We start from the raw sequence: 27,448 nt of genomic DNA on the forward strand, positions 1-27,448 counted from the left end.
GGATATTTATTATAGCAAAATGTAAAAAATAATGCGTTTTTTTTTCAAAATTGTCGGTCTTATTTTGTTTATAGCGCAAAAAATAAAAATCGCAGAGGTGATCAAATACCACCAAAAGAAAGCTCTATTTGTGGGAAAAAAAGGATGTCAATTTTGTTTGAGAGCCACGTCGCACGACCGCGCAATTGTCAGTTAAAGCGACGCAGTGCCGAATCGCAAAAAGTGCTCTGGTCAGGAATGGGGTAAAATCTTCCGGAGCTGAAGCGGTTAATGTCTGTGTGTTGAGTTATTTTGAGGGGACAACAAGTTTACACTGTTATACAAGCTGTACACTCACTACTTTACATTGAAGCAAAGTGTCATTTCTTCAGCGTTGTTACATGAAAAGATACAATAAATTATTTACAAAAACTACTTAAAATATATATGATAAAGTGTAGGTACGGACACATGCTTACCCAGACCTAGGCCATCGGTTGCAATAAAAAAATAAATCAGTAAATAAACCAACCAAGTCACTCATTAATAACTATAATGTTTTTTGTAATTATCAGTCAAATTATTTTACACTGGGCGGGTTGTAGGGAAGGGAGAATCTAGGTTTATCACAGAATAAAACATCAAATATTTACAGTTTTAACAAAATGCAAAAACGCAGAACAATTTAAAAAACAAAAAAAAAAAAAACACAAAAAAAAACAAAAGAAAAACAAAATCCAACATTTTTTATATTTTTATATACAAAAGTGCTCTAAAAAATTATTCTTTTAAAGTAGCAAAAATGCTGCAATTAGAATTTGTTACAGAAAAACAACATAGATAGTAAAACAAAGGCACGTTTTTTTTAAATAATGGTAACTAGGCCTGCCACATGACCTCTGACCTCTCAGGTTGGGGGGGGGGGGGGTGACCTCTGGCTAAGTGCTTTAGCTGATAATGCTGACTTGTAACTTCAGGCAGATCGATCCACTGGAATTCTTCTTTGCCTGTTTTTTAATGAACTTTAAACATTACACCAGAAGCTGAGGATATCTGAGACATCTTTTTTCAGCCTTTGCTGAATAGCCTTGGCTTTAGAAGCATTAAACCCGACTCCTCAACTGCCTAATTGTCTGTTGTAACAGAATTATACATTTAAAGGGCTTTCCTCCTTCATATAACTTTAATTTATTGGCTTGTTTGTGCCTTAAGGGAACACTAAATGTATTGTTATATCAGTTTTGTTTCCTTCTGTGCTTTTCATCCATGGGTGGAAAAATGGTTATTACCTTTCTTGCCCTTGGGTACAACACACACAGCTCTGCTGTACACCATAGGATCAATTCACCAAGGTAACGCTCCAAAATAGGAATATTGATATTTTTAAAAAGTGACAGTTAGTTCCAGATTCTTTAAGATTAGAAAATTACAGTCACATGAACAATATAAAAGATCATTATTTTTGACTCTTTGGAGCACAGATGGTCCTTCACAAAGCAAAGCTTGGAATCTGGCCTCACAAATCAAAGCTGTAAATCAATCGATTAATTGAGCCGTAAGTGTTCTATATGGCAGCATTCAATTGTACAGCATCTACAAGTGCTTAAATCTAACACTACTTGATGTTGTATAAACTATATGGAGATGCACAACATGAATGAATAAAATGAAAACAGCAAAGAAATATGAAGGAGGAAGCCTCTAAAATGGGCAAGAAGTAAAACTTAAAGGGCCTGTCCATCCAAAACCCATTTTACAGTTATGAGTAGGTGTGGCTAAGCAGAGTGAACTGCTCGCGCAATATCTTGGTGACCTTAACTGTGAGATCTGTCTGATCATTTCCCCCAAGGCTAACTCCTTCTACTGCAGCAGCAGAAGTCTTGCTCTTGTCTATAGGTTCTCCTTAATGTAAAGGGGGAATAAGGGGCATAGTCCTCACTTCCAGAGTCCCTGAGAAACTGATAACTTGGTAAGTTGGCCATACCCCTTACAATCCAATTTTACAATCTCTGCTTTTTTTTTCCAGATTTGCCAAAACTATGTAATGTGAGGTTGTACCTACACAATCCATTCCATTTATATTGGGCCAGGTAGGCCCTTGTACAATATAGTTGTTGCTAGATGTATATGGGGTTTATACCATTAGACTATAATTTGTGTGTCAAGCTTTAAATTGATGGCCATCAACCATCAACAACTGAAAGACTGTTGGTTGGAATGACCCTTTAAATAATACATTCCTATATCAGTTTATAAGCAATTTAACTTTGTGGCTGACAGCCGCCAAGAAGCGCTGTTGCTGGAACCAGAGGACAGTTGTCAGGAACTATATAGGTTATAGGAGACTGAATACCAGAGACAGAAGTCAGGGAGGAAGGATTATACAAAGCATTAATATGGCTTTTGTTAGGCATTGCCTATTTTAATTTCCATAGACCTGTTAGTGTTCAGTTATCTTAAATTAACTGGTGATTTGTTAACACCACAGTGTTTTGGTATTTATTGCCCACCATACTTGGTCTGTTAAAGGATAACACAGTAAAACATAATGAAGAAAGATCACTGGGCTTACCCAATAAGAGTAAAAGGAGGAGTGGGGTGGTATAGCCAATGGCAAGCTGGCAGCCAATCAAAAATTAGCTTTCAGCAGCTTAGAAAGGACTGATTTGTGAAAGCTAATTTTTGATTGCTGGGTGCTCCTTAAGGGCCGAACCCATGGGAGGAATATCGGGCGGCATCAGCCAGTTCAACAGAAACAGGCTGACATTCAGCCCGTGTGTACTGCAGCCAATCCAACAGAAGCTGGCCAAATGTCTGGCTTCTGTCGAAGCGGCATGACTAGAAAAGGTCTGCCGATCAGCATCTGATCAGTACTCTCAGTCAATGGCTGAGAGCACTGACCGGTGTGTTCTGGCGAGGGAGCAGTCCCCCCCTGTCAGAACACAATAGCTCAGCAGAGAAATTGCTGTACTAACATTGGATTCTTAGTACAGGATCTCCTCCCAAGCTCCTCAGGTTGTTTTTGTTCAGTCCACTGGGTTGAATGAAAAAAACTCAGTGTGTACTAGGCTTTTCATTACTCATTACATAAGCCATAAGTGTAACAGTATGATCCAGAATATTAAATAGAGATGTCCACAGTTGGATGACAGAGTCCCAAAAATTGTGAGCTAGTCCTTTTTTTATCCCTAAAAAAACAGATGGATAATTGGTTCAGTCGAACAAGTGTCTGATTTGACAAAGCCAGAGCAAAGGTAGGACTGGTGCCCAGTTTTATCCTTCCAATGAAACTACAGGGGTGAATTTACAAAAACTTGAAGCAACCAGGTTTATTCTTTCAAATGCTGCCATGATTCTGACTACTGATGGGCAAAGTCTAGTCTTTTCAGCTTTAGTAAATCTGTCCCAAAAGAAACAAATTAATTGCTTTGGGCCAAACAAATGATTTTGCTCTTATCTTCATCCTTTCAAGTTTCACAAACCTTTGAATTAAAGTACATACTTTCCATTTCAATTGAGATTAGCAAAACCTGATCATTTTGTAACTTCTAATTTACAAATGTTGAGATTTTCTGTTAAATTTTCTTTCTAACTTTTTAAATCCATGTAAATGACGGGGCCAAACAGAATCTTAGTTCCACATAATATATGAAAAAGTTTTCAACGCAGTCTATAAAAACATCCGTACCTCATATTCCCAATTGGGTCTAATAATTTAAAAAAATCGAGAAAAGAATATGCTGCCCACAGCGACCAGTTCAATTCCGTGTTTCATCTTCATAAGAATCTATTGGTTACCAGCCAATGCTTTTGTTCTTATTTTATAAATGACTCTCTGTGTGCCACAAATATCTATCTTAAAAGAAACTACTACCCTGCTTTGCCTTGTTAGTACCCAAAAAATCACCAAACCACTCCCAAAGTTTACTAAAACCACTTCTGGCTTCAAGAACTTGGACTAAACTCAGGACAATTATTAAGCATGAACATAAACTGATCAAAGTCCTGGGCAGTTCTGAGGATATAATGAAATAATGCATCAATAGAGGTGAACTTCATTAACCTTATATTAAAATAATCAGCAGATCCCAAAATACGGGCAGATTTGCTTTCGTGCCTGCAGCAGAAAGTATACACCCTATGAATGGGACTATTCTGCAAGCACCCCACAACCGTGTGTGATCCTAACACTGATCGCTCTTCAGAGACCAAAGATAAGCTCAAGTTGGCACAAATTAGTACGAAAGGTTAAAACTTCAAACGGCATCTCATTCACTTATGAGAACATTTGATGTATCTCTGGGTCTGCTGACAATTTTGACATTTTTTTTTTTCCATTTAAGGTGACTAATGCTTTTTTATTGTATGCTCAGTGTGATACCCTCTGGTCTACATAAACTGATTATTCTGTTAGTGAAAACTGATGCCGTGGTTAGTAAACAAGAACGAAAGCAGTAAATATACGGTAATTGGTTGCTGTGGACAACACCTCCATTTTGTACCATCAGTTTTTCATATGAGAGGCCCCTTGTCCTTTTTCCTGGGCTTCATTTAAGTAACAAGACTATACAATATAACAGAAGGACTGCTCACTAGTATCAGGTCAACTCTTATGTATGGATAATGATATATCTGTCCATTTTATCCCTGAGTGTGTCACAGGCTGGAGGTAAGTAAGATGGTTGCCTATTGTATCAATTTGTAGACATGGCGGCATAAGGGTTAGGTAATGTGGAAAAACTAAGATGTTAACATCTGTTCACACCACAAAAGATTTATGGTTTTTAGATGTATAGCTAGATTATACTGTATATGCAGAGGTAGTATACTAACATAGTTGAAGCAGCTGACAAATTGAACATGGAGCAATAAACATTAATATAGCCTTCATGTTTATAACCCAAAGCCTATTTGCTTTGGTTCTGTGCTTCAAGGTACTGTCCCATACTTGTGCACTTCTCTCAGTCTTATAGCAGGATAAGAGTACCTGTCTGAACTCTGGATAGTGCCACAGTTGTATCAATAATGTCTCATGAACACAACACAAATACTTGAATTCAGGGTTAGGCTAGCTAACCAAAGACTTGTACTAACACAAATACTTGACTTCAGGGCTAGGCTAGCTAACCAAAGACTTGTACTAACACAAATACTTGACTTCAGGGCTAGGCTAGCTAACCAAAGGCTTGTACTAACAACGTTGAGGTGGTGGCCATTTTGTAGCTGGGACTTTAGTAGTGATAATATAATCCCTTAAAAGGGACTCATATGGTTGATTTCCTAAAGGAGCAGAGACGGTTCACTTAGCAATATAGTGAAATGTTGACAATGTACCCAGTCATGTGCAGAGCATATTTTAAAAAACAGGTTTGCTTGAATATGATTGGATGATTGTACTTTATGCCACCTTACTAAATTAAGAAAATAGTCACATTGCAAAGTGAAAATGTTTTACTCTTTCAGTGAATCATCTTCATAACTGCATAAAGCTTGCATGGACTCTATCTGAGACTACTTCAGTCTTCAAAATGGCTACCACACGTCTAAAATGTAATATATGTACAGCACAACCTTCAAGCTCGGTCTTTTAGGCATTTTAGACCAGAACAAGGCCATTTTGTTTTTTTCTTTTAGTTTTTTACATTTGTTGCTACAATGTACAAGGGCCTTGTAAAGCCACTCGTTGCTTTATTATAGGTATGAGCAAAGAGAAGAAGATATAAAGGAAACCTAGCACCTTCCAAGTGTCACCTTCCAATGGCTAAAATTACTCAATACCAACTTCTGCACATGGATGCTCATCCAATTATATTGGTAAGTAAGTTACAAGGTCTACCTGTACAATACCATAATCAAACCTAAGTCTGCAATTCAATATGTAGCCAACCTGGTTAACCTGCGTTGGTTGGTATTACTTTTGCTGTAACCATCATGATTGAACAAGAAGAATCATAGTGAGGTGGAAAATTTGCCAGAGAATCAAGATTGCCTAGTAAAAATTCATCAAAATTTTTTTCAGCAGATGTATGTTTGTTTCTTGCTTTGGTTAATGATGTATAATCAGTCCACTTTAAAGCATAACTCTATTTTTCTGAGGCCGGAGAGCAAAAATGTTCAGCTTTCTAATTAATAGACTTGACCTATATTCTTCCCTTATGCTTGTGCAGGCTCATAGAGGCTCCATTGAACCCATGGTAAGTGTTCACATTTTGTGGTTAGCACACCTGTCTTACAGCTCTTGGGCCTGTAAGTTCTATGCATACATTTGCTGTACTCTATCCATCGTTGGAAAAGAAGATTTGCTTACTCAATCCCTCCCTGTGCTGCTAGAATATTTCTAATGTTTTCTCCCCCAGGCTCCACTGATCTAAGGTCCTGGCATCATCATGACCAGTGTCCATAGCCCTGCATTGGACATGATGATGCTGTGGACAGTTCACCGCCAGAGTGTGGGGGAGCACCATCTACCAGGGGAGTGGAGATCATTAACTGCGTTTACTCTCCCGTAGACCTAAAGAAGTCAACACTTTCAGTGTGGTTGCAGCCTTATGGTTAGGAGGAATATTCAGAATTCCCAGCGTTGGGCTTGGAAGTGAACCTGTGAAGGGCAAAACAACAGGTTCACTTTAAAGTTGGTCCCTGATACACATAATACTTTGCTGGGAGCAAAGAAAAGGAAGCACAGTATAAGTCAATTCTAGTTAGAGCTTACACAAAGCTGAGATCTATCTCCCCACCCCCATGTAGCAGGGCTGGGCCCAGCACCAGCACTGTCAAATGGGAGGAAAGGGACAGAGACACATGCTCCTCCATACCTGGATATACAAGTATGCCAAGCAACCAGACTAGAAGCTTGGCATTGGATGCACAGGATACTTCAAAAGCCTGAACAGGCCAAACTAGTAAAAAGCAAAGTCCATCATTCCATCTGATTATCTTAAAATGCATGTTCTGCCAGAGAGATGGAGTTATATATGAGATTTCGAACCATGTGATATAGTTTTCTATCACCAGTAGTGATAACATGCAATGGTAGTTCATTTGTCTTATGTAAGAGTATAAGGTGACCTGTGACAAGAGGTGCCATCAGGATTGTATTATACAACTGATGCAATGAATGTCTTGCTGAAGCCAAAGACATATAGTTATAATTTCTACCCATTGCGTACATCTAAGCCATTGACGGCACAGTACTGCAGTTTTAAATGCCTAGCAGCCAATCAGAAATCAACTTTGTTTTGTCGGACCATACTTATCTGCTCAAAGCTTATTTATATTAGTTATTATATTGAATTCATTATTATTCCACTATGCAGTGTTACAGAAAAAACGTGTAATAGTGGAGACATTTGCTGCATTAACATGTTTTATGTAACCTAAAATTTAAAAACAAGGCATCGACCTGACTAAGGGACTGGATCGATCTTCTTTTGTTTACACCAGAACTGCCTCTTTCCCCATGCAAGTCAATAGGAGTATCAAAATCAGCCTACAGCAAGTTGATGCAGATTTTAAAAAGGTCAATGCAGGTCTGATGGACCCCTCATTGAACTGTGAATGATCTAAGAAGAGTCTCAAATGTCAATTCATTTGCCAATTGACACAATCCCAAATGCATCTTTTTTATACTTTACAAACCTTTTATAAAGGTACTAAGCTATGTTTGTCACAATTACCAGTTTGATATAATGGATTATTGGTGCAAATTGATGACTTCCCTTGATTTGTAAAACAACCTCAGCCACTATGACCATCTCAATGGTTGCAAGTGCTTTTATCAGAGGTGAAAGCTGTTATCACAGCTTCATGTAACAGTTCAGCTAACAGTCGTAAACTCTAATACTGTTAATCCTGAGGAACACAAAACATGAGAGAGTTGGCAGATTATTTATCCTAACAGAAGGATGAAAACTTTCCCTACTCAGAGGTCATTGTGAAAAAGGAGGAAAAGGAGAATAGGGCGGGTTATATGTCACAAGCAGGACACAACATGGACTCAGAGGTGTGTTTTGATGTGGTCTACTGTAAATCTTATGGCAAAACCATTGGATACCTGTTTTAATCTTTTATATGGTTATAGAAGAATGAAAGCTAGGTTCTGATTGCTCCTAAGGCATTAATACTAAGGCTCCTAAAGCACTAACACTAGATATCAATGATATCGTAGATGTAGACAATGGGTAAATTTAAGACTGTCTCTGGGTCATTAAGCAGCATTACCTGAATGAATTATTAACACTCTAGAATTCGGGCACAATCTTTGTGCAGCATAAGGTGCTGTATTTCTAAATGCGACTATAAAATAACCTTCAGAATGTAGAGCCACAATAACCCTCTACTGCACAAAGCCCTCAAATTCCCTTGAAAAGATCCTAGAGGGTTGCAGCCACTAGGGTTTTTGGGGGGCAGGGGGAGGGGGTCACCAGTCAAGGCCTATAAAAAAAACATAAAACCTAGAAGATTTAAAAAAAAGAAGAAACAGGGAGGTGGGTGCACCTTAGAATTCTCAAAACAATGTCTGATTATCCATAGCTTGCAACTCCTTATCTTAAAGTCTTAGGTCCATCACAGTGAGAAACCTGGAGATGCAGGACATGAGAGGTCCATAGAGAAGATTACACACCACAATACTGAAAATAATGCTTCAGTGCAGACGGATTGTCCGTTAATACTGGGTATAAAGGGAGGTTGGGGGATTTTGGGGGGCAAAGGGGCAAACTTTCCTTCACATCTCGTGCGGGATGCTCCATTGAGTGATATCAATATGAAACATCTTCCTTCTGTCCTACTATGTCTCGGTTACACTGGCGAGGTAGCAGTGGAGTCGCTGTACAAGCTCTGGGCGATGTCCTCCCTCTGGATTTTGCGGAGAGCTGAGTAGAGGGCATCGGTGGTGGCGCTGTCCTTGCTGGACCAGTCAGAAAGCAGTGCTCGTACTGGGAACTCATCCTGTGTGAAGGTGTCTATGAGTTCATCTTGGTAGCCAAGTTCTCCAGCTAAGTTTTTCCATGTCTGCTCCAAGGAGCTGGTCAGGAGCTTCTCCACCTCTTCCTGTTTGTGTGGTGCGAGGCTGTTGTAAAGGTGAAGGTCATTTTTGCCTACAGAACAAATCAGATAATTACTACACATTATACACTGTAGCAACCTTAGTATCAATATATTCCCAACTACATTTTTTTAAGAAAAGTAAAAGTATAGCTGCAAATCTATCTGGTCTTGGATAGCACATGGAAGGGTTAGAACCTCTGTGAGGATTTTATTACCGGAAAATTTACATTTTGCATGTATTTCATAATGAGAGAAAGCACAAGGCCATGAGCACTCCTCTTTAAGAGCGACAATGCCTTTCTCCAAGGGGATTATCAGTGTAATAATCAGTCCTGAAGAAGAGGACGCAGATCTCTGAAATGCATTGGCATCCCTTTTGAATCTTCCATTAAGATCTTTGATCTAGTTCTTGATTACTCTGGATTCCCTAGGTATCCTTTGAATAGAGGCATTTTCCTATGGGTAACAGTGGGACACTTGTGGCCTTGTATGTTCTTATATCCGGGAATTTGATTGCTGTCAGTATGCCCTTTAAGGAGATTTTTCTGTGCCCAGAGTTATAACTGGAAATAAGTGGAAATCTCCTTAAAATTGAGAAAAAATCCTGTTTTTGACGACTGGAAGGCATCCCCTCTACTCCTTCCCACTAACTTCCTCTTCCAATGACAATTGTGACTAGAACAAATTGTTATTTGTTGAACTTTCTGAACTAAATATGAAAATAGTGAAGTCGGAGCTCCCAATTGGGTTTAAAAATTTTTTTATTCAACCATTTGTAGCTTGTTTGCAAATATATCACCAAGAACAAGGTTCTGAAAGCAAATAACTGTTGCAAAAGCAGAATTAATATTAATATCAATATATTTAAAGCTGTGCTCCAGCCTTACCTTCAGACTTGGACAGTTGTACAGGCTCCCCTCCTGTACTGAAATTGCTTACTCTGTTTTGACCGTGCCAAGGATTCTACCACATTTTGTATCAGATCCCTACCTTTTTTTTGCTCCGAAGCCATAGCTGTTTGTTTCACAATGTCCTTTGCAGAATAATTCTGAATAGTAGGGTCTGATTCATTATAATCACCTGGTGTACTCTCATTGTTATAATGAGAAAGGTTGTAATGTCTGCATCCCTTTAGAAATATTTAATCCTTGGGGAGTAGATAACTTAAAATGCAGAGGATGCCTAATATTTGACTTGTATTTTAGTACAGACTTGACTGAGGAAACTGGGTAAACCAGTGAGCCAATCATACAGGCAGGAAATTATCATACATTTCTGGGGCATTTTGTACACCAATGATGTACAGAACTACTTCAAGTTGGCATACTGCATTAAATTGTACAGACAATTATAGCAGCTGTAAATTGAAAAGATAATGTTTAATAGCATTAGATTGCAATATAGCATATCTGGCAATTGAATATGCTATATTTTTTATATGCTATGTATTTATTTTCACAACAGTGGAGTCATCCTTTAAGGATAAAGGACATAGCTTTTTGGGAAATGATACTGAATATAGTGACATTCCAGGAATTTATTCAGAATGGTAAAGTTAATAAAAGGTCTACTTTAATAAGGCAAGTGATAAGAGTAGAATTATTTTAAACAAACCAGAAGCATAATATATTAATTTTATTCAGTGACCAGAAAAGATTTTAATCTGTATTTCTTAAGAAAGACTATCCATAAATCTTAAAAAAAAACTTTGGCACAAATGAGTCTTTTAACTTTCTCTGACACCTCCAAAGCTAATATGTTTTTATGATTCCAGCCAGCAATATACATGGTTCAAGTCTTCACTCATGGTGTATGTCAAGGTGGTCCTAACTACAGGGAGTATGATATATTGTTGAATTTATTTGCAAGGTCCCACTAACAGGGCAAGCTTTATTCAGGAACAATCCCCTGAGTCGGACATGTGTGATGTGTTAAAGGAATAAAAGACTCAATAACACTAAACATGGTAAAAACCCGTAAAAAACGAATTTGTATGTTTGTGGACTTTTTAGGGACATCAAATAGTGATATAACTGCAAATAAATTAAGAATTAAAGTGTATATAAAGTTTTGGATAGAGTAGGGAATTGCTAAAACCTATGTCAGCTTTTATTTTACCTAATATATCCCATTTGGGAGGTTGACCTTTACAACAGGAAGGGAGAGGAAATCAATCCAAAATAAAGCTGGCCGTACATCAGTAAAATTTTGGTTGAACATTCATAAGAAAATTCAGAAAAATTGTACATCAAAGATTTTGACCTTTCCATCAATGAGTCAACTAATTTTGTTCGAAAGCCCCTAAAACTTCGTTTAGACCTGCTAATCGAATAGAATCCCAGTTTCGAATATAGTAGGAAATAGCTAAAACCCCTGTTAGATTTTATTTTGCTGGACATGTCCCATTGGGGGGACTGACCATTACAACAGGGAGGGAAAAATCCTTCAAAATAAAGCTGTCCATACAACAGTAGAATTTGGTTCAAACATTTGTAAAACAAAAAAAAAAAAAAAAAAAATCATTTGTCAGGGCATCTGATGTTTCCATCTTTGAGTCAACTAAGTTAATTCAAATTCCCTTGACTAGAATGAAATTCTAGACGTAGTAAACAGCTTTCTTTTGGGCCTTGAATATGTGCTTTTCAATATGTACTATTTTTCCTGAACGAAAACCACATGCACAGTTAGAATTTTGATTGTTTGAGAAAAATTTTCCTTCTTCGAATCGTTACCATGGTCGTAAATCATCGTTGATTCGATTCCACTAAATCAAACAAACGTTCCAAAATAATTTCGAACAAAAGTCCACTGATGTACGGCCAGATTAAAGTAGAAATCCATTTTCTATAAAGTAAGGATAGGGTAAGGGCTTGTCCTTATGGTTGAACTACATTTTTATTTTTCCCCAAACGATCCCCCTTCAGCTGCAGAGGCAACGGCCAGGGGTGTACACATGCTGCAGCCATGATGCTTTGCTTCACAGCCGCGGCAGGAATTATACCCCCTGGCGCTTTTGGTGGGTGTAGTGCCCACTGAGTGCGACCCGTTCAAGTCAATGGGGCCACTCTGCAAGCGCCCTTACTTATAGGGCGTTCACAGAGAAAAGCATGCCTGAATCAGCTCAAAAGGAGGGTTATAACCCCCTCAGGATTTTCTGTCATTTGTGTCCCATTAGGGAAATTTCCCTTCACTTCCTGTGTCATAGCCAAAACAGTAAGTGGGAGGAAAACTCTCCAAAGTAAGGGAAATTCCTGATTGTCACTGAGGTCACCTAGTTTACCCATTGAAAGATTTCCCCTCTGTTCCTATTCTGGTTGCAACTCAAAATTTGTGATTTTCTTTTACTTTCAGTGAACAGGGCAAATACAGAGGGTGAATCTCCCAAATGGGGGTACAGACAGAAATAAAAACCTGACAAGTGTTTCGAATCCCTCTCCACTTTATCCAAAACTAAAAACATTTTCCCTTTAGTTAACCTTTACAGGAAATCCTGAGTTGTTACTGGCTCATCCACCTTACTAACTGCTCAGTGTCTGCTACTTCTCTCTGTCAATCCCTCCCACTGGCTCCCGCTCACCCAACAAATTCAATTCAAAATACTATCAACAACTTACACAGCCATCCACAACTCGGCCCCCAGCTACATCACTAGCCTAGTCTCAACATACCAACCTAATCGTTCTCTTCTTTCCCCCAAAACCTCCTGCTCTCTACCTCCATCATCACATCCTCCCATGCTCGCCTCCAGGACGTTTCCTGAGCCTCTCCCATCCTATGGAACTCCCTACCCCAATCGGTCTGGTTATCTTCTACTTTGCTTTTGGACGATCCCTGAAAACCCTTCTCTTCGACTTCAGAGAAGCCTATTCTGCCCCGTCTAGCAACTGTACTTTTATTTTCTCCATCAGCTCATCTCCCACAGCTATTACCTTTTTTATCACTTGACCCTCCCTCCTAGATTGTAAGTTCTAACGAGCAGGGCCCTCTGATTCCTTCTATATTAAACTATATTGTAATTGTAGCGCTGGTAGATTTTCAACCTCGTGTCCTCCGGAACAGAGGCCCATATCGCTGCGGCATGTGGGTGGGCCCAGAAGCCTGTCTGGGACCTACCACAGCAGCAGAGGAATGGTCCTGAGCTGTCTATCCTGAGTGAAGAAGCTGGACAACCGAGGCGATCCCAGGGGAGGACCCGTCATGGAAGGATAATGCAGAGTGCTGGTCTGGAGAGGGGCCTGGTGACTCGGTTGGAGGACGTATCCTGAAGTAATTTTACTGCATAGTACTGCCGGGTTGGCTTAAAGGTTCAAGTACTGTGTCTGACATTCATCGCAAACCAATACATCCTGTGGCAGAGGATCGTACGGGTTTTATCCCATACAAATCTGTGGCAGAGACTTTTGTTCGTGCTACGTACTGGCTGCTAGGCAAGTGAGAGAGGCCTATCCAGGCGGGCAAAGATTGAATTCCACAAGGGGAGTGCATTCAACTACAAGTGTTCAATTCCAAAGAATGTTCTAAAGAATACTAAGGAAAGGTATTTGAGCTTCCCTGCAACTTTCCTTCTGCCTCTTTCCCGCTACTTCCTTTATTACTTGTTCATTAAAGCATTGGAAAATATACTCAAGTGTTTGGTGTCTACATCGTCCAGAGGTAAACTCAACGGGACCCTAGACCCGGTGGCGGTGAAACAGAGGTATCGAGAGTGAAGGTAACAGCCCGCTTTAAACCAGCAGCTCCACCGAGAGTTAGTGCTACATAACTGTACTGTCTGTTCTCATGTTGTAAAGCGCTGTGCAAACTGTTGGCGTTCTATAAATCCTGTATAATAATAATAATATTTTAAAGACTTCCCCTCTATTCCTGTTCTAGTGATAATTTCAAATTTTAGATTTTGGATTTCTCACCACTTCTTGGTCCCTGTACCTAGAACAGATACATTTGCTTGACTTTGGTACTTTCTGAATCACTGATCCACATGTACCAAATAAATGCTACATGCTACATGTATAAATGAATAAGCGCACCTGATAGTGTGTGAAACGCGTCTACCATTTGAACTGTCTGTAACACTTGGGATGTTCGTTCATTAAATATGAATTTTGATGGATCTTGGAGTGCAGCCATTTCTTCAGTGTTGTAGCAAATAAAGTATGAGTTGGCTTAGAACTTCTGCTACCTGTTCTCAGTCAGTGGCTCAGAATAATGGTCAGGTAACTAGCATTTTGTAAAGAACGAACCCAGAAGTAGCAACCTATCTATTTTTTCCTCAATAACTATAATGAGGTCCATTTTATTTTTGAATTAATAGGTTTGGAACTGTTTTACATCTTGTTTACCATTAAAATGAAATTGTATTTGGCAAATAATCAATTGGTGCTGGTTGTACCCCTGACACTAGGATTTGTGTATCATAGAATATTATATTTTTTCTAAATAAAGAGCAGCAGATGTTTACTTTCATGCCATCTCTCTCTAATTGAATAATTTGGCCATCTGGACAGCACGGGCAGGGAGGGAGGGGAGTTGACTCACTGCTTTGACTCAATCAGTTGTTTTTAAATTTGCGCTTTGGCTATTTGTCTCTGAAATCGACAGTATTTTTTTTTTTTTTTTTGGTGAGCTTGGCAAACATAAAAAGGAGCCCTTTATGTAAAGGAAAACTTAATACTGATATTAGCAGTATTGTGTAGTGATGGCATAGCCTTCCATACCTTGCATATGTCCTGCAGGTTGCTCGGCAGTACTGTCGCTATTGACAGAGATCCCACTGTCACTGTGTAGTTTCTCCCCCTCGGGGGACGGAGTTTGGTTCACTGTGTGGCTATTTCCTCCTTGCTTGTTCTGCTTACAGCTGTTCCACCTACATGAAGATGAGATAGCGAATGATCACACACTTTCTACCTAAACGTCACACAGCTCGCTCATATTTACTAATGAGTTTTAAAGTGATGGAGAAAAAAAAAAAAAAAAAAGAAACACAAAAATACAATCCATGTTATTACACAGTGAACCTTCTCATGTAATTCCAACATACTATTACACACAAATAATTTTTTTTGGAATTACGTAAGAGTCAAAATTAATTATGTAGACCTTAAGGAAGAAACTGAATTTCACAAGCTGACCAAATAATTCCCATTTCCGGGCCGCTGAGGTAATGTCACTTAGTGCCATTGATAGCAACATACAAGCGACAGATCTACTAATGGAGCACTGCTGCTACAGTTTTACTTCCTTGCTGGCAAAAAAAGCAAGATATGTTAATGCTCCCTCCCAGGCAAGCAAGATTTTGCAGCATATTTCTTTAGTGATCCTGTAGCTGACAGGGTGCTGGCAGCACCAGGATCACTAGTTTGACATTGCCTTTATAAGAACAAATGGATCTCAGAATTCAAATTTTCTATGGGTCACAGAAGTTATCATTGGGCACACTGGCTCCATATCAGCAGCTTTCCACAAAATGGGAATTCCCCTCAGGAACAGGGAAAGGGAACAAAGTTGAGAATCCACATACATACAATCCAATGAGAGCTCCAAATAAACATTAAAGAGTTCATAGTTTTCAATGATAACATTGATTCATAGCAGGAAAAATCAAATGTGTATCATGGGCCAAATATACCCCTCTTCATCAGGGTTTCAAAACAAGTATGCATACACTATATTACCGAAAATATTAGGACACCAGCCTTTACAACGCACATGAACATTAACGGCATCCCAGTCTTAGTCCATAGGGTTCAATATTGAGTTGACTCACCCTTTGCAGCTATGAAAGCTTCAACTCTTCTGGGAAGGCTGTCCACAAGGTTTAGGAGTGTGTCTATGGGAATGTTTGACCATCCTTCCAGAAGAGCATTTGTGAGGTCAAACCAGTCAAGTTCCTCCAGCCCAAACTCGCTCATCCATGTCTTTATGGACTTTGCTTTGTGCACTGGTCCAAATCATATGGTGGAGGGGGATTATGGTGTGGGTTTGTTTTTCAGGGGTTGGGCTTGGTCCCTTAGTTTCAGTGAAGAGAACTCTTAAGGCTTCAGCATACAAAGACATTTTGGACAATTTCACAATTTCATGTGCCCAACTTTGTGGGAACAGTTTGGGGAAGGACACTTCCTGTTCCAACATGACTGTGCACCAGTGCACAAACAAGGTGCATAAAGACATGGATAGCAAGTTTGGGGTGGAGGAACTTGACTGGCCTGCACAGAGTCCTGACCTCAACCCGATAGAACACCTTTGGGATGAATAAGTGCGGAGACTAAAAGCCAGGCCTGCTGGTCCAACATCAGTGCCTCAAGAATGGTCATACATTCCCATAGATACACTCCTAAACCTTGTGGACAGCCTTCCCAGAAGAGTTGAAGCTGATACTGTATACCTGCAAAGGGTGGGCCAACTCAAGATTGAACCCTACGGACTAAGACTGGGATGCCATTAAAGTGGAAGTAAACTTCCATCCCTTGCTTTTACCTATAGGTAAGCCTATAATAAGGCTTACCTAGGCTATAGGTATTGTAAATGTCTCCTAAAAATATCTCCTTACTGTACATGCAGCCAGTGACATCACTGGCGCATGCGCTCTGAAGGAACGTCCACCCATGCCGTTCCTTCAGAGTTCTGTGCCATGAACGGTGGCTCCTGGGCACATGCATGGGAGTGATGTCATCGCGGCTCCAGCCAGTCACAGAGTCCACGAAACCGGGAAGCAAGATGGCTGATAAGAGCACCTGCAGTAGTGATATCTCAGCGCGGGAGGGCTTTGTTTTAAGGTAAGTATGCGATGCATACCAGCACATTATGCCTTTAACTTGCAGGTACCAAAAAAAATGTCCAGCGTTTTATAACTGCTTTAAAGTTTATGTGCGTGGAAAGGCAGGGGGGGTTGGCCCCCGAAAAGCGATTTTTTTTTTTTTTAGCTATGAATCAATTTTATCATTAAACCTTGGACTCTTGGATGTTTGTGTGCTGCTCTCATTGAATTATATCTTTATGCAAAAAGGAGAAGAGACTAGCTATCAACACGTTAAATTTGCCACAGCCATGGCATGTAAACAGCCTCCTTTGGCTGTACACTAGCCTCTAGGTGGGAAGTCGGAGGTGGTAAAACCACTTCTTTTCACAACACCTCCTCATGGCAACCCATAGAAAAGAGGCCAAAAGGAGTTGTTTTTAAATTTTTACTGAACATAGGAAGCTTGGGGGGACACAACGCCTCTGCTCAATAATCCAGATACAGCTTTATTCCAATAAAGGTCAGACAATCAGAAGAGTATCTGATGAATTTCAGTGGTCTAAAAATGCCCTCTTCATCAGAGCTATGAATAGTAGGCAATGTATAAACTGAACACTTGGATTTCCACAACACGTTGAATACCGTTTTGATTATTCACCTAACTTTTACTGGAATTAATCTGTATCTGAACTATTGAGTAGCGGTGTGGCACTTCAGTCCTTATTTTTAAGGGTAGTACATAACAAACCAAAGAAACCATGGAGATCCTCTCAGATGCAGAAGCTGTCTGCACAGTAACGATAACCTACATGAACATCATTAAAATGCTGCTGGATTGCAACACCCAAAGGATAATTTCACAAGTTCAGAGCTATTGTTCTGCTTTCAATGGTAATTCAATGCATGAACAGATCAGTGTTACACCTAGCCCCTGTGCAACTTATGCTTACCTCTACAATGCTCCTTCATTGGTCATTTCTCCATTGCAGCCACCACCAAATAAATCTGGTGTTGGAGCTTAGAGGGAGAAGTGATGCCACACTTTTGCCAGGTGACAGTGGCCGGGCCTAGCGGTTGGCCTGAGCACTGCATTATGTGGGAAGGTGACATGTTCTCCTATACCCATAAGCACGAGATATTTTGTGGCAGCAGCTATGCTGGAAATATTGCTGGGGTAGCACTGGAGAGGTGAATATAAGTGGTTGGAGTCTTTACAAAGACACTGTGGGGTTGATTTACTAAAGGCAAATAAACTGTACACTTTGCAAAGAGTAGTTGCATTCTGCAAAAGCAGTTGCTCCACAGCTAAGTAAATGAACAGAAGCGCTGCTGACTTCCATCATCCAATCATGTGCAAGCAGACATGCTATTTTTTTTTTAAATTTTCCTTGCACGTGATTGGGTATTCTTTGCAAAGTGAAGCTTTACCTCATTTACTAAGCTCTGGAGCAACTGCACTTTGCAAAGTGCACAGTCTATTTTCCTTTGGTAAATCAACCACTATGAGTTTGCTCTGGATGGACAAGGTGACAGGGTCTTGATAAGTTCTGAATTTAAAGGGAATCTGTTATTAAAGAAACACAAGTACCACCATACCCCACTGCAATTTTCCCGGGAAGTCCTTTGGCTTCACTTAGTTGGCCACTCACCAAAATGATAACCAGCATTTTCATGAGGATGTCAAAAATAGAGCCTCAGCGGTGTCATGACAGGATCCCTTTAGAGTAAACCTGCCCAGTCAACCATTTAAAACCTAAAGTCCTGTCCACACAAGTTGTCCTCGATCAGCTTTATTAGCCAGAAGACTTTCTTCTTCCCAAATTTAGATTCACTTAGCTTGACTTTTTTCACTTCCTGTCTATATTATGGATATTTGCAAGACACCAACATGTCCAAATGCCCACTTTTTTACATCTCAAATTACTATCGATAAAGGACATATTTCTTCAAACTGCATGATTTATGCCAATCTATGCGAGTTTCATATATATACAGTGGGGACGAAAGTATTCAGACCCCCTTAAACTTTTCACTCTTTGTTATATTGCAGCCATTTGCTAAAATCATTTAAGTTCATTTTTTTCCTCATTATTGTACACACAGCACCCCATATTGACAGAAAAACACAGAATTGTTGACATTTTTGCAGATTTATTAAAAAAGAAAAACTGAAATATCACATGGTCCTAAGTATTCAGACCCTTTGCTGTGACACTCATATATTTAACTCAGGTGCTGTCCATTTCTTCTGATTATCCTTGAGATGGTTCTACACCTTCATTTGAGTCCAGCTGTGTTTGATTATACTGATTGGACTTGCTTAGGAAAGCCACACACCTGTCTATATAAGACCTTACAGCTCACAGTGCATGTCAGAGCAAATGAGAATCATGAGGTCAAAGGAACTGCCTGAAGAACTCATAGACAGAATTGTGGCAAGACACAGATCTGGCCAAGGTTACCAAAAAATGTCTGCTGCACTTAAGGTTCCTAAGAGCCAGTGGCCTCTATAATCCTTAAATGGAAGACGTTTGGGACAACCAGAACCCTTCCTAAAGCTGGCCGTCCGGCCAAACTGAGCTATCGGGGGAGAAGTGCCTTGGTGAGAGAGGTAAAGAAAAACCCAAAGATCACTGTGGCTGAGCTCCAGAGATGCAGTCAGGAGATGGGATAAAGTTGTAGAAAGTCAACCATCACTGCAGCCCTCCACCAGTCGGGGCTTTATGGCAGAGTGGCCCGACGGAAGCCTCTCCTCAGTACAAGACACATGAAAGCCCGCATGGAGTTTGCTAAAAAACACCAGAAGGACTCCAAGATGGTGAGAAATAAGATTCTCTGGTCTGATGAGACCAAGATAGAACTTTTTGGCCTTAATTCTAAGTGGTATGTGTGGAGAAAACCAGGCACTGCTCATCACCTGTCCAATACAGTCCCAACAGTGAAGCATGGTGGTGGCAGCATCATGCTGTGGGGGTGTTTTTCAGCTGCAGGGACAGGATGACTGGTTGCAATCGAGGGAAAGATGAATGCGGCCAAGTACAGGGATATCCTGGACGAAAACCTTCTCCAGAGTGCTCAGGACCTCAGACTGGGCCGAAGGTTTACCTTCCAACAAGACAATGACCCTAAGCACACAGCTAAAATAACGAGGGAGTGGCTTCACAACAACTCCGTGACTGTTCTTGAATGGCCCAGCCAGAGCCCTGACTTAAACCCAATTGAGCATCTCTGGAGAGACCTAAAAATGGCTGTCCACCAACGTTTACCATCCAACCTGACAGAACTGGAGAGGATCTGCAAGGAGGAATGGCAGAGGATCCCCAAATTCAGGTGTGAAAAACTTGTTCCATCTTTCCCAAAAAGACTCATGGCTGTGTTAGATCAAAAGGGTGCTTCTACTAAATACTGAGCAAAGGGTCTGAATACTTAAGACCATGTGATATTTCAGTTTTTCTTTTTTAATAAATCTGCAAAAATGTCAACAATTCTGTGTTTTTCTGTCAATATGGGGTGCTGTGTGTACATTAATGAGGAAAAAAATGAACTTAAATGATTTTAGCAAATGGCTGCAAAATAACAAAGAGTGAAATATGTAAGGGGGTCTGAATACTTTCCGTCCCCACTGTATTATATTTATATATATATATCTATATATAGATATATATAGATATATCTATATATAGATATAATGTATATATGATCTTTTCTCCTGACGTTTCTCTTTCAATACTATAGGCAAGAGACCTTGTTACCATGCACCTACCGTTTAAAAACAATGAATGCCACCAGCCCAGCAATAACAGCAGCCAAAATGGAACAATAGACAGGAATGAGGTTCTCAGCGGCCCCGCTTGGAGGAATAGGCTCCGAACTCCCTGGTGTTGTGCCTATTAACTCCGGATCAGTCATGGTGGTGTCCTGGATAGTAGTGTCCAAGAATGGAGTCACCGATGCCACACGTGGGTTTGGATCTATAGAAACAAGCAAAGAAAAGAACAGTTTGCATATAAATAACTATAAAAAGAAATATTATTAGGAAACTATAAAGTTTATTTATATGCTTTTTAAACTATTTACATCTTTTTTTTACTATTTTTGTTATTGTTATGTATAAAGTCTTGTATATATATATATATATATATATATATATATATATATATATATATATATATATATATATATATATATATACACACATATATATATATAGTATAAGTGTTATTAAGTATATTATAATATACTATATAATATTTATATTAATATGTTACATATAAAGGCTTTTTGCATGACCCTTGTTTGTGAAGAATACAAGGCTTTAGAAGCAAGCTCAGCACTAGCTGCTTACTTTTGACTACTTTCCACCTAAATGAAATTCTATAGAAGGCCATAGGGAAGAGTGTGTCTGTTATGAATAGACCTAAACAGCCTATAATAAAATATCAGGTCATCAGATAATAAACTTACTAGTTGTAGGTGGCAAATGTAAAATATTTACACTTAATATTTCATATTTATCTAATTTAAAACAGATACAACATGTTTTAAATTATTAATTTAGTTCTGAATATAATAAATAAAATATATAAAAAAAAACATAATGTATAGTTTTTTTTTATATTTACAGGTAATACATGTATTGGTTGTAGGTGATGGATGTAAAATATTTATATATAAAATGTCACATTTATCTGCTTAAAAAAGATAAAACATTTTTTAAAATATTAATTGACTTCTAAATATAAAAAATAAAATATATAACAATGATAATCTATACTGCTTTTTTAAAATTACAGGTAATACATTTAGTGGTTGTGACGAATATAAAACATTTATATTTCATATTTCATAAGTATCTGCCAAATATAAAACATTTATATTTAATATTTCATAAGTATCTGCCTAAAAGGTTACATTTAAAAAATATTTTTTTATTTAGTTCTGAATCTAATACATAAAATAAATAAAAATTACAAACATAGAAAAAATGCTTTATTTTAACTGCATTTAAATCATTCTCCTCTTTAGGTGGCTAAAAATAGCTTTTTATGAATGCTATGTATTCTCCTGTTACTTTGCTTTCCCATGATTTTTATATTTTTTTTTAATGTGCATTTTTGTTTAACTTTTGCCTTTGGCAATGACAATGGCTCACTGCAAACATTTGAGAGTATTTGACAGGGGAAATCTGTGTCTTCCCTTATCTTTATATATGCCCTGAACAAAGCAAGGGGATGGTTGCCAAGATACGAAAATATCAACTTTCAACAAAATGTGTAACTTTTTGTTTTGTAGAAAGGGGACTGTAACGTGTGCTATACAACTCCCGATTCTTAATTTCAAATGGCGCAGGTAAATGTGAACTCTGGGCAGATTCTACAAAACACCGGTTAATGCATTTACATATTCATATAAAAATAAAATTAAATTAAAATTAAATAAAAATAATAAATACATTAAAAAAATTTTTTTTTTAAATGCAACTAATCTGATAGAGGGAATTCCAGCACTACGGGTCAGTCGAGTGTGCTGCAGTGCCCATATACTAAAAAGGAGCATGCTGGAAGGAGCAGAGAGATTAGCTTATCAGTCTGCTGCTGCTCTGTCACTGCCATATCACTGCAATATCACTGCCATATCAGAGTGCTGGGAGCAGGGAGGTGACCTAGCGTTTCATCTCCAACTGAAGTAAAGAAAATTAGATCACCAAGCTGTCAGTGCTGTATATTCATTTTGTATTTAATTAAATTCTACTACTCTGAATTACTACATCTTGGTTCAGTCCTATGGACAGCTAGTGAACTGACCAGTTACTTGTTGGTCTGATGTTGTGAAAGGTCTCATTGGAATCTGCGTATACTGATAAAGCATATGGATTTCCTCCGGGTACTCCAGTTTCCTCCCACACTCTAAAGGCATGCTTGTAGGTTAATTGGCTCATGTCTAAATTGGCCCTAGTATGTATGAATGTGAGTTAGGGATCTTAGATTGTAAGCTCCCTGAGGGCAGGGACTGATGTGAATGTACAATATACATATATTGCCAAAAGTATTGGGACACCTGCCTTTACTTTATTAAAGGCAAATAGGCTGTTTTTCTGCTTAGTGAATGAGGGAAAGCTGTGTGGACTTCCATTAAGGAAAAAATCATTTGCCAAAAGTGCTGTTTCTTTTTTTCCTTGAGTGTGATTGGAAATCCTTTGTAAATTTCCATCACCAGGTTTAAGGCCCCTTTCACACTAACAGACCAATTGGGTACATCTGCCAGTTTTTCAGGCGGTTCCGATTGGACCAACCATAGCTCTCATGGAGCGGTGGATGTCAGTGGACATGTGTCCGCTGACATCCACCAGCATCCGATCTGATCCTGTCTGCTAAAAGCAGACAGACGGGGAACCATTCCCCAGATTGGATGACAGTGGGATGGAAAAGGTCAGGTGGTCCATTTCCATCCGACAGCCCCATAGAGAACAGCGGGTTGTGTCTGTGTCTGCCCCGCTAATGCAATGCAACGCCAATGCACCTGTCATCCGCCTGCTCAGTGAGGATCCTCGGGGAGATTCCCCTGCTGAGCAGGCTGATCCACTGGTGGATTCCACCAATGTGAAAGAGGCCTAATGCCGCGTACACACGGGCTGACTTTTTGACCGGACTGGTCCGACAGACTTTCGACGGACTTTTGACGGACTTCCGGCGGACTTTTGAACGAACAAACTTGCCTACACACGATCACACCATAGTCCAACGGATTCGTACATGATGACGTACGACCGGACTAAAATAAGGAAGTTGATAGCCGGTAGCCAATAGCTGCCCTAGCGTGGGTTTTCGTCGGTCGGACTAGCATACAGACGAGCGGATTTTTCGATCGGACTTGAGTCTGTCGGACAAATTTGAAATATGTTCCAAATCAAAAGTCCGTCAGATTTTTGACCGAAAAAGTCAGCTGCAGGCCCGATGGAGCCCACACACGGTCAGATTGTCCACCGGATTCGGTCCGTCGGACCAGTCCGGTCGAAAAGTCCGTCCCTGTGTACACGGCATTAGGGAAATTCCTAATTTACTAATGAGCAGCTTATTTGCCTTTAGTAAAAAACAACCTGTACTGCTGCAGATGCACATCGTGAAGACATGTTCCACCATTGTCACCATCAGGAAGCCCACCCTGACTAATGACATCACTCACCACTGGAATGAGTGCTTATAGATAGGAAGTGGCTGCAATAGTAGAGAAAAAAGAAAAAGTGGAAAAAAACGCAAAAAAAAAAAAAAAAAGGAAATGAAAAAAGTGGAAAAGTACCTAAGAAATGGCAGTTGTTTATAACACAGTGCTTAAAGTAAAAAAAATGTCAGTTGGCGTTTAAATCTACTTTAAGAATATGTGTATGCTCGGAGTTGGTCTTATTCTTGGAAGGTTCTTATTCTCTTATCAATTGACTTGAACATTTTTTTGGATTGCAACAGGCCATAGCCAACAAACAGGAACATGAGGAAGCACACGTGTGTGAGTCTATAGCCGTATGATTCCTATAATTCAAAACAGACTTTAACTTCCTAGTCTGTAAAGGCCCTTCCAGCAACCGGGAGAGGCGCCAACGATGGCAACTGTGCACACAACCCTACACAGCACTATCCTTCAAACTGTCACTTCCATCCCCCTGCGTCCAACACTTTCCTAATGCCTGCTACATTTTATCCAAACTTTCATTTTTGGCCAAAAATATAATGCTTGCCTTTAATTAACATAGTGATGGACTTTTTTTGGAGAGCGCTTATGAGATGTAATTGAGCTGTTTATGTTTTCATTATAGTTGTCAGTGCATATTATGTTTACTATTAAAGAGTCAATGACGTGTTACAGGGGATGCCGAGGGTATCTGCTTATTGGCCTGTATGGTTTGGTGACCCAGCATAGATGCAAATCTTTCTGACTACCCAAAAAAAAAAAATCTTTCATGTATTTTTTTATCCTGCCACAAGCAGCTTGGGCTAATACTAGGTTTATTTGGGGTTCATTCATACAGGTGTATGAAATACGTACAGTGTATAGTTGTGTACACCTCTCAACGCAGCACTATAGGAATTAATGGCGCCATACACACAGCTGTGTATACAAATGAAAATGTGTGCTCCTTTTACCGGTGTAGGAAAAAAGTGGGCAACGAAGTAGATCCATGCTAGTGTGGTCAGTTTGCATCCCTTCCCCTGGCTATGAAGTTACAGCATGCCGCACCCATGCAAGACATGCCTGTAGTCCCTTAGTCGGATTCATGTGCCATGCCCCTTCTAGAAGTGTGGCCCCATCCACAATTTGATAAAAAAGCATATGGGTTACTGCCATACCTCCCAACATATTTGAGATGGGAATGAGGGACACCTACTATCAAACGTATGTAGGCATAGGACACGCCCCCTGCCACACCCCCTTAAAGGAGAATTAACCCCAAAAAAAGTGAATCAAATCCCCAAGGGTTTTTTTTTACCACTACTATTCCTTCATATTGGTTTTAAAAATGTACAAATGCACCAATTTATAATTTGGATGAAAGGTTTAGCACTGGGAAACACTTTTTGAAAGATAAAAAGTGCATTTTATATACAACTATATAGATCAGACCAAAATGAGGGACAAATGAGGGGGAAAGAGGGACAGAGGGACATTGCTCCAAATCAGGGACAGTTCCTCAAAATCAGGGACAGCTGGGAGCTATAGTTGCTGCTCAAGCTCCTATATCCGAATCCAGTGGGCCACACCTGTGAGTGCTAGCTTGATGTAAAGAGCCCGTCCCTGGTCTGTGTACTCAACAGGTAAAAAGGAAGTCTTTTCAAGACCTGCCAATCAAATCCAGTGATACAGGAGTCGGGGGGGGGCGGGGCAGAGTCCTGCTGTCTGTGTCAATGGACACAGCAGCAGAACTCGGGAGCGCGCCCGCATGAGTGCCCCCATGGAATGCGGGTCTCCGTGGGGACACTCGATGAAGAGCCGCCGGGAGACCCCAGAAGAGGAGGAACGGGGCTGCTCTATGCAAAACCCTTGCACAGAGCAGGTAAGTATAACATGTTTGTTATTAAAAAAAAAAAAGAGCCTTTACAATCACTTCAACCACTTGCTGACCAGCCGCCTCCGTTATACTGCGGCAGGTTGGCTCAGCCATACGGCAGTCCCTTTAATGGCAATAGCAGGAGCCGATGCACGTGGCCGGCAGCCGCGATGTCCGCTGGGCACCCGCGATCGCTCCACGCGTCAATGTAAACAAACAGATCCTCGTTCTGACAAGGGAGTAGAGAGAGATCGTCTGTTCCTAGTGATCAGGAACAGCGATCTCTCTCCTCCTCCAGCCAGTCCCCTCACCCCACAGTTAGAAAAACCTCCCAGGGAACACATTTAACTCCTTCATCGCCCCCTAGTGTTAACCTCTTCCCTGCCAGTGACATTTATACACTAATCAGTGCAATTTTATAGCTGTATAAATGTCACTGATCTCAAAAATGTGTCCGATCTGTCCACCGCAATGTCGCAGTCCTGATAAAAATCGCAGATCGCCGCCATTACATAGTAATATACATAGTAAAAAAAAATAAATAAATAAAAATGACATAAATATATCCCCTATTTTGTAGACACTATAACGTTTGCACAAACCAATCAATATACGCTTATTCTGATTTTTTTTTTACCAAAAATATGTAGAAGAATACATATCGGCCTAAACTGATGAAGGAATGTGTTTGTTTGTTTTTTTTTGGGATATTTAATATAGCAAAAAGTAAGCAATATTGTTTTTTTTCTTTCAAAATTGTTGCTCTTTTTTTGTTTATAGCGCAAAAAAATAAAAACTGCAGAGGCCATCAAATACCACCAAAAGAAACCTCTATTTGTGGGGACAAAAAGGACATAAATTTTGTTTGGGTACAGCGTAAGCGCAGTTGTCAGTTAAAGCGCCGCAGTGCCGTATCGCAAAAAATGGCCTGGTCATATTAACGGGGCAAATCCTTCCGGGGCTGAAGTGGTTAAAGATGGCTACTGCAACATTCCTTAATGGGCTTTTTATTTTAATCTTGTTATTTTTGATCAAAGGGTAAGGTTGTGGGGGGGGATAATTTGTTTAAATGGTTAAAGTTTTGGGGTTTAGGTGTGGGTATGTAAATAGGGTTAATACAAAAAATGCCAGGAAATAGCCATAGTAAAATCGACAGTTGTTATATTTATTCTTTTTCCCGCCTTGTACAGTAAACCTACAAACATATTCCAGACTCCTGCAGGCTCTTTCCCCCGATAAGGCACCCTGCAGAGCATTGCGCTCCATGCAGAGATGAGTAGGACAGAGATGGCACTGTTATGGTGTAGGATGCCCACGGGCAGTTTCCTGTCTTCACTATGTCACACAATAAGGTCACTGTGAGCAATTAGAACAATGACTCACAGACAGACTGATGGACCGGAGAATTACATTGATCTATTAGTGTGACGGTTGGTGTAGATATTATGTCATTACAAGTGTATGTCAGAGGGAAGGCTTAGAGCACAGGCAGGCATACAAGCGTGGATAATTGCAGCCTGTGCGTGTCTGATCTACCAGCATGCGTTCCATTAATTGCATATGTATAAATAGCTTTGCATTTGTACAACTAAGTGAGCATTTTATGGGGGAAATATTCTACACAAACACGATCCGGCTTATTCGATAAA

At 39.8% G+C, this 27,448-nt stretch overlaps 1 protein-coding gene across 1 annotated transcript in view; it reads right to left on the reverse strand.

Annotated features, from left to right (window-relative positions):
- Positions 1–526: 526 nt before the first annotated feature.
- The window catches only part of NGFR (nerve growth factor receptor), a 118,643-nt gene continuing 91,721 nt past the window's right edge, over positions 527–27,448 (reverse strand). Inside the window, exons 4-6 of the mRNA XM_073607811.1 lie at positions 20,526–20,733; positions 14,742–14,890; positions 527–9,077 (exon numbers count right to left, since the gene is read on the reverse strand). Of these exons, the coding sequence (XP_073463912.1) occupies positions 8,779–9,077; positions 14,742–14,890; positions 20,526–20,733 (656 nt within the window). The 3' untranslated portion in view covers positions 527–8,778. The remainder of the gene's footprint in view (positions 9,078–14,741; positions 14,891–20,525; positions 20,734–27,448) is intronic.

This window comes from Aquarana catesbeiana, linkage group LG12, assembly GCF_042186555.1.
Source record: "Aquarana catesbeiana isolate 2022-GZ linkage group LG12, ASM4218655v1, whole genome shotgun sequence".
In the NCBI taxonomy this organism is placed as follows: domain Eukaryota; kingdom Metazoa; phylum Chordata; class Amphibia; order Anura; family Ranidae; genus Aquarana; species Aquarana catesbeiana.